Raw genomic sequence first — 10,994 nt, forward strand, 5'->3', positions numbered from 1 at the left:
CCCAGGATACCATTGGCCTTCCTGGCCATGAGGGCACATTGCTGGCTCATAGTCAATTTGTCATCCACCAGCACTCTCGGGTCCTTCTCTGCAGAGCTGCTCTCCAGCAGCTCAGCCTCCAGCTTGTACTGGTGCSTAGGGTTMTTTCTCCCKAGGTGCAGGASTCTGCACTTGCCCTTGTTGAACCTCATGARGTTCCTCTCTGCCCAGCTCTCCAGCCTGTCCAGGTCTCTCTGAATGGCAGCACAGCCCTCTGGTGTGTCAGCCACTCCTCCCAGCTTGGKATCATCAGCAAACTTRCTGAGGAGGCACTCTGTCCCCTCATCCAGGTCATTGATGAAAAAGTTGAACAGGAAAGTTGCCCTCTGCCAGGCAGCCCAGCCCCACCGGAGCAGCAGTTGCTCCCAGCTTTGGCTACAGCCCTCCTTCCCCAGCAGGCCTCTGCAAACAGGTTTTGCAGGCAGCACGTACAGCTCCTCAGGCAAAGCTGCTCGGAGGAGGCTCGAGGAAGGTGGCCATGAAGCATTAAGGCTTTTTTGGAAAGCAGCCGGCAAGCCCTGGCTCTGGGAGGCAGCTACGCCCTGGTACAGGGGCTGTAAGGCTCTCGCAGGCGCCTGTTGCCTGGTGCCGGGCTCCCACCTGCCTTGCTGAGGAGGAGGAGCAGCCCAATTCCCGCTTTAAAAAAAGCGCATTTGTTCTCTCACGAGCCGGTCTCCCTTCCTCTCCTCCGAGGGCCACCAGGCGATGCAGGGTCACATCGCCACTACCTGCAATGATGAGTCCTCTCGCTACAGGACCAAATACCACACTGCCTTTGTCCAATTTAATGAAAATCCCCCMAAAGACGCAGAAGTTCGAAAACCAGAGTCACCAACAGCTCAAATCCCAACCYGTTACATGCCACACCAGTATACAACACAGGGGGTACATCAGGGCACAGTTTGAGCAGACCAAAATGGGTAGGCTTAAGCCTCTAACCCCTGTATGCAGGTATTGCCCAAATCCATTTCTATTTTAGATGTCCTTTTGATTATTTAAATTTTGAAAAAAAATAACAACAACAACAAAAAAAAAAAACCCAGAAAGTTAGACACCTTATTTCATGTTTTTCCATTTTTCCCCCCTCTTGGATTTTTTTTTTAAATTTCTTTTATTTCTTCTCCCCTCCCCCCCCCTTTTTTTTAATAAGCAGTCAGATGCTCCTCTGGTGAAGTTTGTAATGCTGAAGCACGTTGTATTTCATAGCACAGTATTTAATGTCTCTTTCAAACACTTCAGTCCTGGTGGYTACAGTTTCTGCTGACATAGGCAGTAGATGTTAGAAATCCTCCAAGGCTGCCAGTCATTCCATCAGGGCTTTAAATTGCTAGGAAAGCACTTTCAAATGTTGCTGTTAAAGGCTATAAAAAGATACTGGAAAAATCTGTACACTTCTACAAACTTACCAGACTCTTGTCTTGCTTTGCAACCTCTGCTCTTGCTAAGACTTAGCCCTTGCCTAAGCCTTCCTCTTGCTTACAGAGGTCATCTAATTGGTTTGAGGCTTTTCAGACTTATTCTGTGACTTATCACAAGGCTTTTTTGATCAYGGAAGGTTCCAAGTCACAATCAGTCTTCAAAAAGAAGTTTTCAAGTGTCGGGAAATTAGCTGACAGTCAAGWGTTGGAGAAGATAATAATGAGCATAGAAATAATGAGCTATCAGCAACTGTCTTAAAAGGCCAGAATCCCACTGTAACTCTCTCCTGTGAACCACAGGATTCTTTCCCTTTGCCCCTGAGCTGGACCAAGGGCTGGTGAGACAGTCATTACCAGGCTGGACACATCCCCTAAAGCAAAAACATCCCATCCRTGACTTAAGAAAAGTTCCAACCTATCAGGTGATGCGAAGGCAGGGTGCAGAGACTAGAGCCTGCAGAATCCATCTAGCCAGAGCAGAGGGTGAAGAGGAACACTGCTCTCTGTGGCAGGATGTTGTYCATGTCTCCAGCAGAAACCACAGGCTGTGGATTCAATACGCATGCAGGGAAAAGGCACAAAGGGCCAACAATGCCTTGTTTTCCTGGGTTTGATCTCTGCCCTGAGGATTCAGCCACATAGAAATACAGCCCCACAACGGTATTGAGTTAGTGAGCTGTGGCAGCCTTGCTCCACACGATGGAGGAAGTTCCAGGGGATCAGAACAGGATCCTGAACTTCTGCCAACACAACAGGAACCTTTTAACATGAAGAACTGCAAGCTGAGCTGGTGGAAGCTGATGTCTGATCAACCATGGCTGCCCCAGAGTAAGGCAAACAGCAAGGAGAGGAATGATGGCTTGAGCCTGCCTTGGACACAGGGCAGGTTAGTGTGTGCTGTATAAAGCAGTGCAGAGACCAGGACAGCCTCACACTGCTCTAAGACAGCAACAGGAGCACCTCTGCCTGGGGACTCTGTACAGGACAGTTGTGCAGTCCTTCAGGACACTCCAGGGACTAACAATCACCCTCCCCCCCCCCCCCACAACAGATCTGCCCGCTTTTTCCACTCCACCTACTGAGCACCAACAAGTTTGTTGCAGGCATGGCTGTGGTTGCACTGGAAGCAGTGGTTGTGCTGGAAAACACAGCTCTTTGGTATGAGTCTCCTTTAAGGGAGTTGCAGGAAGGAAGAAGAAAAAAGTGGGGTGGTTACCAAAGCTGCTAACCACAGCGCCAGGGAGCGTGGGGGGGTGGGGAGGGGCACCAGGAAAACCCAGAGTCACATGCCTAATGTATCTTGTCTCCAGACTTGCTCGCCTGCGATGTATGTGGCTTGCACATACAGACTGTCATTCAGCATCAGGAAATCTGCACCAGACAAGAGAGAAAGGAAGAGTCGTCAGAGAGAAATGGAGGAAAGGGAACTGGAGCAGCTGAAGCTGGCTGGGAGGAGCTAGGCTCTAGGACTCGGTTAGCAGGAAAGAGCATCTCCTCACTGCAGAAAGGTCAGCAAGACAGCAGTGCATTGTGCCATCCCTGCTATGGTAGCTATGCTCCATGCCCAGCYGAGATGTGGAGTTCTGTCTAAAGGGCTCAGCAATCACCACCAGGAGCCAAGAACTACAAAAAGCCCAAAGCAAATCCCACGTAAGCAGCAAAGCAGATTTACCAGAAATTCCCAAAGGGCTGTATAGGGAGGGTTGCACGGAAAGGGTTGCACTGGCAGCAGCCCCTGCTTTGCCCAACAWCCACTCCAGTACACAGGAGCCCTCAGTGTAAGAAGTTGCACCGCTGTCCCCATACTAGTACCTGCATCAGAGTCATAGTTCAGGGTTCCCTTTTTATGTTCAATCCCCAGGAGCTGGGCAGGATGGAGAGATGCTGCCTCCAAAGCAGTCTCTACTGAGCACCCTTGAACAAAGGAGGAGGCATTAGGACAGCAAACAGAACCATTGCAGAGCAGCCCAAAAGTCCCTTGAATAAGGCAGTATTTCGGGGGCAAATGCAGCAATGAAGCTCTTTCAGTCAGTAGCCTGGCAGAGACTTATCTGGATAACCAAACCCACAGAAGCACCACTGTACTTGCCAATACTAATCTTTCTCCTCTCCTGTCATGGTAGAGCACTAACACCTGATCTCCCTGGGGGATGCTGCCTTTTCCCTGAACTACCAGGAGCTTATGTAGAAGAAGTGCAGGAGGGGCTGCAATGCTGTCACCACAGCAGGACRGAGCTGAGGAAGGGAATGTCCCTATCAACTCAGCAGGGAGAGGAGAACTAAGTATCTAGGGTATGAGGAGAGGAAATMAATTACCTTTAATCCCTTTGTCAGAAAAAGATAAGAGATCACCTGTCATTAGTGCTACAAGTTAAAATGCAGTCCCTGCTTAAAAAGATGCTAATCTGTGAGGTCTGTGTCACTGATATTGGCCTTTCTCCTCATGTCTTGGGCAAAAGAGAAACATTCTCTGGCTGAGCAAGAGCCAGACTTCTTCCTGAGTCCACACAGGCAGTGTTGGCTTGTGGATAAGGTTTATTTACCTGTGGCTTCTAGGAAGTGTCGCACACACGCATCCATGGTTGCTACACTACCACTCAGGGTCTTCGTGCCTGGAAGAGAAGCAGGACAGCATTGAGCACGTCCCYGTAACTAGTATCAAGGAAAAGGTGRGGGGAAAGCAAAACACAAGGAGGTAGAAATCTTGGGAYATRTAATTGTCCCRAAATTGGSTTCTTCTACACATCARTATCAGGAGCAAGTTGGAAGGCTCTCAGCCATTGCTGTGATAGAATGAGGTGCGACACAACCTATTTTGGCAGTGCAGGKAGGGCTACTGGGAAATCACCCCACAGTTCCAACGTAAGACCAGCTGGACTGAATAAAACTCGAGCTCACAGCTTAGGCAGCTGCTGTCAGAGACAGGGGATGGGTACTGAGCAAGGAATGACCCTCCTCTGAAATATCTTCCAAGTCTCCAATTGTTTGCAGTTTGGAAACTTCTTTAACCAAAAGCAGTGGTGTTATGGTAAAGACAAAGGRCAGTAAATATCTGTCCTTTCTGACCCCACCAGAACATCTAGCATCCATAACACTGTGCAATAAGGAGTCCAAAGTTGGTGTGGATAACTAAGAAACAACAGATTCTTCCTTACTCCAGCAAAACAGGGCCCTTGCCCCTCCTCATGAGGTGCTGCATTCACCTCAGGGCCGTGTTACTATTCGGCTATTAATTGAGCAGGCAACAAAGTCCAAGAAGGTGGCACAAGTGCTGCCTTACGCTGCCAGGCTCTRAAAATAATGCTGAGCTCTCCAGGAACAGGTATGAAAGACAGTGCTAACCCTGTCTCTTTTGCAAGAGACAAGAAGTGCTTACCTGCAATGTAGGTGTTCAGCCCATCAATCTCCACTACCTGCTGGCCCAGCGTGTGCCGACCTGGTGCCAGCCCCATACCAGCGATAGCATCTGTCACCAGCACCAGGCCTGAGGAATGCAAAGAAATAGGCTGTGTTAGCTTCATACCTGCTCTCACTGCAGGTCCAAGCACCACGCTCTGCTGACCCTSACAGAGGGGATCAAAGACATCTTCAGCAGCGCCTTATTGAAGTGAGAGGTTCTGGTTGTCCAGAATATGTGGCAGGAGCATCTTTCAGGCACCAAACCACAGCACTCATACAACTGTCTTGTGGGAGATGGCACAGCGTTTGAGATGGCAGGGGGCCGGGCTGACAACACTGGATGGGCCTGGCATGGCTCACCTTTGGGGTGTGCTCGGTGGGCAATTCGCAGCGCGGCAGGGTTTGTGTGGATGCCATCAGAGATCATGCCATAGAAGACTCTCCGCCCAGCAGGAATCTTGTCACTTGTCAGCAGCCCCACGATCCCAGGGTCACGATGATGGAACTGCCCAAGGGGGAGAGAGAACAAGCTGGGGGGAGCATCRCCAGGACTTTGAGTCTGAGATTGCTCCTGCCAGGGGACAGAGCTGCCATCTCTACCACACAGTGACAGATAGGCAGCTGGGCACTCCATGCTTTACCAGACATGGCTGGACAACTCATCAACTTCACAAGTTGGCTACAGCCTTGATTCTTTTAGATCAGGCAGTAGAAATGTACTGCATTCAGTTCTCTACTGAAATCCCATTGAAAGGCCTGRTATGAAACAAGCTGAGAAGAATAAGCACCCAAGGGGGGGAGAGAGAAAGCACTGAAAGCATTAGAAGCACAGGGCAAGTACCCTTGGCTACTCACCGGCAACATGGCATTGAAGAGGTGAGTGATGAAGGTAGCACCATGCTGCACAGCCTCCTCTGCCTGGGAGAGATTAGCCACTGAGTGACCTGGAAACAAAGGCCACTGCATGATTTTTTTTCTTCCTGTCTCTCCATTTATTTCCCCACAGGGACATCCAAGAATAAAGTTGTTCTGACACTAGGACCCTATTCTGATGCCCCCCACCATCGGTCCAGGTATGAGATACCAGCCTTGGCACAGAGATACCTGGCAATGACTGCGAGGGACTCTGGTAGCAGATGGTTCGCCTGAACACACTCACTGTTCATACTGTAATAATCAGAGATGCTGCCTTGCTCCCAGCAGCACTGGGGAGMGTTAGCCATTTGACTAGACTAGAGGCCCAAGGGCCATTCTGCTATCCTCAGGTATTTAAAGGCTTAATACAGAGAGGATGCACGTTAAGGGAGTAGAGAGACAGTGGGGACTTTGCTGAGAAAGAACATGTGGATAATACACAATGCAAAAGAAAATTCTGTTTTTCCCAATGCTGACAGCAGCTCTAATCTCTATGGGTAAACTTTGCCTTTCTGAGGTTCTTCTCCTTATCCRGGCTGTAAGGTAAGAGCTGTGGGCTCTGCTGTACAAGCACTCTYGTTGCTTAAGGCTCAATTTCACTCTGAAGAAAAACCTCTTAAAAAAAAATTTCTTTTTCAATGAATCTGAGGGAAAGAAGAATATGTGAAACAGGACCAGAAAAATGTGGCCAGTTTTAAGTCAGTAGCCTCAAAGCAGTGGAGGAGGAAAATGTTTCCCACACCCTTTCTGGTTGAAGAAAGGAGTTATCAGAAGTAAGCAGTAACCTTTGGAAAACTCATTTCACCTGTCAATAAGGTCTAAAGCAGCTGAACTTCAGAGTTTGAACCTTTCCAAGTAGCCGTTATTAAAGTGAAGTTTTTTTAAAAAAAAAAAAAAAAAAAAAAAATCTTTCCTCCATTTGAACAGTACCAGCACTACCTTATGTTAAACTGCAGGGGCTCTTTAATCAATATGAAATTTGACCCTTATCATACAAAGGGAGACAGATCTTCAGCATCAACCTACATCCTTATTTGTGACAAGTCTGTTACCTCCATATAGGCTAGGACTGCTGTMGGTGACCTCGGAAAACCACTGTCCTGCAAAAGCTCCTACTAGCTATGGGAAATGGAGAGGCAGTTCTCTGGTCTTGGAGGGGGCAGCAAAAGGAAATCCCATCCAGACCAGTTGCACCAAGACACCATTAGAGGTGCTATGGCCCTGAGGGACGTGGTTGCCTGGCCCATGCTTTGTGCAGCACAGAGAGGAACTGAGCTGTCAGCCTGAGCTTCCCCTAAGCATTACACTCTAGCCCTTACCGAGTGAGACGCAGATGCCCCGCTTGGTGAATTCACGGATCACCTCACTGCTCCTCTTCATCTCTGGGGCCAGGGTGACTATCCGGACACAGTCCAGGGTCCCATAGGTGGCAAGCACGTCTTGGAAGGCACCTGCCTCAAAGGTGTGGAGGCAGTGCTCTGGGTGCGCCCCCTTCTTCTCCTTGCTGATAAATGGTCCTTCCAGGTGGGCCCCTGCCCAAACAGGAACACACAGCCATGGCTCTTCCTCTCTCAGACTAGGAAACCTGCTGCTTCTATCCTTCTATCCACTCAAGCTCCTGGTATCCTCTCTCAGCAAAAYACCCTCTGTTCAGGTAACTCTGAGCATGAGTAACAACAGAGGCCTGAGTGGGAGCAAGCTTTTTTCCTGTTCACTTTTATTTTGCTCCAGTCCGGCTACCCCAGCTCTCTCCACTAGCAAYCAGCTCCCCCCTGTGCCAACATGTGTAATAGCCCTGTGTAATAGCTGCTGGCAGCCCCAAATCTCCAGCTTCCCCCAGCTCAGGCCCTCCAAGGTCACTTCTATCATCCATTTCCAAGCTGTGCTCCACTGGTACTCCATTCTTGGATCTGGATATGAAGAGCTCCAAGTAAGATCCCAGGAAGGCAATCTTCCCAAAGAGGTACCTCAACCCATTTTTTCAGGTTGAGGAGGCATTGATGCCCCAAATACCCAGTAAATAACAAAAGCCTCTGGATTGTAGTGCTCAGCATGGTAAGCATGGTAAGAGACATAGCACTGGTGACTGGCCAAGCCAAGCAGCGTGCTGCTATTATCCTGTCTGGCCTGGAAGTGCTGGAGTTGTGCACATTCAATGGCAGAGAATATGACAAAAGCCAGAGAAAGGCTGAAGGAGAAAGCAGGTCTAYGCCTACCCATGTATCCCTCCCATCAACTGGAGGTCCAGCCTCCATTTGTTCTGCCCCTAATGTAGCTTCTTTTCCCTTAATGAGAAAAAAGATAGTTGTTCTCCTACAGTAGCACCAGGTAGAATAATAAGGAGCAAAAGCACTTACCCAGGATACCTGCTCCATGGGCTCCACCATTTCTTATACTGATCTGAGGGAGAATCTAGAGAAGGGAGGTTTGTCAGAAGCCTTGCAGACACGGTACTCCAGCCTGCCCAACAGAGCATCTTTGCTGGGATACCCATGGAGCTGCCCCAACAGAGCAGCAGCCACAGGTACCAATAGCAAGGGCTGATATTTGTCATGTAAAATTCAGATGGTTCTGCTCAGTGGAGCACTCTGAAGTGTTTCACTTTAGCAGAAACAGCTGCATCTCTGTTCCATATGGAGAATATTGCCTCCAAATCCTTGGGTCCCTACAGTGCTTTGAAGGTGGAGCACTGGGAACCACTAAAACACAGCTCACAAAGAAAACGCAAGTTGCATGCCCCATTTGTGCAAGGCAGCTGCCTAAGAGGCATCGTTGTCTCAATAGTCTAAAGGTTAAGGCCAAGAAATCGGAGTCAGCTGCTCATGCCAATGGCTCTTCCTCTAAGGCAGCTATCTCAGCCTCTGAAGAATGAGGCTACAGCCTCAGTCCTCTCAGCTCATGGTACCAGTCTCTGCCTTCAGCCCTTTATCACCCTGGGGATGAGTGGGGAGGATATTCTCTTACCTGGTGGTACACAGATGGGGGAGAAGTCACCAAGGTGGGACAGAAGGAGGTCACTCCATGGGAGAGGATTTTCTGACTGACTAGGTCAATCCCTGATTTGAAGTCATCTGTAGCCAGTGAGAAATCAACGCCAAAGCCTCCTGCACCATGAACAAAACAGAGATGAAAGCTGCAGCCACCTCACAGGACAGCGCTCCACCTTGCCCAGAATTTCCCCTTTGTCAAGGACAAATAGGGTACTSTGAGAAGGTGTTACGTTTCCCCATACAAAAAATGCTTAAGAAATATTTTGTGTGAGCAAAGCGAGCCACTCCATTCATATCTGCACTGACTGGGCTCAATAGGCTCTATCAACACTTGTGTTTTACACTCTCAAAGCTCTGCAAAACCAACCAACATTGTCCTACTGAAGTGCTTTTTGCCATRACATCCCAGTGTTCTGCAAGAAACATCAACATTTCCTTTTGACTCGGGGGAAAAAAGTAATTTTGAAACCCATTAAAGAGGAGATCTGTCTTTTAATGTAATCTAGCACTGAACAAGCCGTTCTAAGCGTCCAGGAAAGAGCTACTGCTGGTAAACTCTGCTCCTTTGAGAAGTCGCGCTGTCCTCCCCATGTCCTAGAAAGTGCAGAGCAGGCATACTACCAGCCGGATGCAGAAGAAAATAAACTACTGATTAAAAAGAAGTTAAGAAAAAAGCTGGGCTCAAAACCCCACAGGGCGAAAGCACCAAAATGGATCCATTATGCAACAGCAGTAACCATGGGCAAAATGGTTCTTTATCATGAGCTTGGTGATTCACATCTCCCTCAAGCAGCTGATGCCCTGCTGAAATAAATTTGATCACAGCCAGCATACACACAACAAAGAGCAACAGCAGACATGCCTGGGAACCCCCAGTTTCTCCAAGAGTGCATGTGGCTTCTCCTTACCATTGATCTGCACATCAATGAAACCAGGGGCAATGATGCTGTCCTTGCAGTCCAGCTGGATGTCGGCAGACCCCTTCTCATCAAAGAACAGTTTCTCCGGGTTGAGGATCTTCCCTTCTCGCACCCACAGGTCCTCCCTGAAYGGACAGTCACACACACACACCGCTCCTCCTGGCAGCGGAAGAGGGGCCCCCAACAGCTCCACATGCCACAAACCCTCATTCTCTCCCCATATCTGCTAGACTATCCAGTTGCAATCTCTAATATTGTGTAGGGACCTGGAAACACCTGGGAAAAGAAGGCCAAGGCACAAGTAATGGAGACAACCACAGCTTGCTCCACAAGCAGGGAAATAAAGTATTTTTGTTTTCTTAGTCAGGATCCTCCTCTTTGTGAGTTCTCTGACACCTTTGAAGGGCCGTGTTCAGAAACTATTCYGTTCTAGGATATGATTGTCTCTCTACTTGACCTCTAGTTTTATTACACTCCCCTGATAATCCCAAGTCCTCTGTCAAATGTAGCAGAAATGGCTAATGGGCCCCGAAGTTGACTGAGGGGGTGGGAAGAGAGACAAATTAAAGATGARGGGAGCACGTTAGAAGTATGATGTACACATCTCACTGCCTTCAAAGATCAGGCCAAGAGCAGGGCTGAGGGGGACAAGGGACAGCGGGAGAGCAGCTTACAGGAATCTACACTTGACACCCTAAGAAATCGGGATCCACTTCCTAGAATACTTCTGGGTTCAAGGTCAACTTTGTAGGCCCCATAATGAGCCCTTTCAGCCCCCAGCTGAGCCCACTCACCTCTGCAGCTCGTGATTCCTCAGGATGCGGCAGTTTGTGAACTGGAAGATCGGAGCATCCGAGACAGATTTATTAGATGGCATTATCAGGGCTGCGAGGRAACCAACCTGAAACCGGTCAGGGAAGGAAGGAAGGAAGGAAGGTGACACGGGCCGGAGATCAGGGCTGGGTTCCCGGGGCAGACAGGCAGTGAGAGAAAGGCGATGCTGCTCTTCCAGCACAGGGCGGCAGCCCGGACCGGGGGTCCCCGCGACCGTGCGCGGGCAGCGCGCTGCTCCCGGCTCCTCCCCGCTCCCGGGGCGCCGGCACAGGCGCCTCCTACCCCACCGGGCCCCCTTGGGATGGGGCTCTAAGGAAAAGGCCGCCCCCCGCCACCTCACCTCACCTGGGGCCGCGCCGCCGCCTCAGCCCGCCCCAGCGCCGCGGCTCCGCTGCCCTCGCCTCAGCCCGCCCCAGCGCCGCGGCTCCGCTGCCCCCGCATGGCCACCGGCGGGGCCCCGCCGCGCTCGGCTCTGCCGC

At 49.9% G+C, this 10,994-nt stretch overlaps 1 protein-coding gene across 2 annotated transcripts; it reads right to left on the reverse strand.

Annotated features, from left to right (window-relative positions):
• Positions 1-1,208: 1,208 nt before the first annotated feature.
• On the reverse strand, positions 1,209-10,988 carry AMDHD2 (amidohydrolase domain containing 2). Of its 2 annotated transcripts, none has more exons than XM_085307001.1 (12): positions 10,861-10,988; positions 10,476-10,582; positions 9,670-9,806; positions 8,736-8,875; positions 8,129-8,183; positions 7,091-7,303; positions 5,712-5,800; positions 5,217-5,361; positions 4,834-4,941; positions 4,001-4,069; positions 3,270-3,371; positions 1,209-2,828 (listed from the first exon to the last, which is right to left on the reverse strand). In XM_085307001.1, exons 2-12 carry the CDS (start codon positions 10,556-10,558, stop codon positions 2,740-2,742), a joined length of 1,230 nt encoding a protein of 409 aa, XP_085163127.1. In that variant the 5' UTR covers positions 10,559-10,582; positions 10,861-10,988; the 3' UTR covers positions 1,209-2,739. The 2 variants fall into 2 exon arrangements, with proteins under 2 accessions (XP_085163127.1, XP_085163128.1); XM_085307002.1 differs by having other exon boundaries at positions 10,856-10,988.
• Between the last annotated feature and the right edge of the window lie 6 nt (positions 10,989-10,994).

Source organism: Rhea americana, unplaced genomic scaffold (assembly GCF_003343005.1).
Source record: "Rhea americana isolate MKP2758 unplaced genomic scaffold, rheAme1 scaffold_250, whole genome shotgun sequence".
NCBI classification, from domain to species: domain Eukaryota; kingdom Metazoa; phylum Chordata; class Aves; order Rheiformes; family Rheidae; genus Rhea; species Rhea americana.

Bases quoted from the DNA above. Each gene is read 5' to 3' on its own strand.
- AMDHD2 (XM_085307001.1), bottom strand. From the start codon at position 10,558: ATGCCATCTAATAAATCTGTCTCGGATGCTCCGATCTTCCAGTTCACA. The intron at 8,876-9,669 runs GTAAGGAGAAGC...TTCATGGTGCAG, and splicing joins CATTGATGTGCAGATCAATG to GAGGCTTTGGCGTTGATTTC. The intron at 3,372-4,000 runs GTAAATAAACCT...CCTTTGTTCAAG, and splicing joins ACACTTCCTAGAAGCCACAG to GGTGCTCAGTAGAGACTGCT.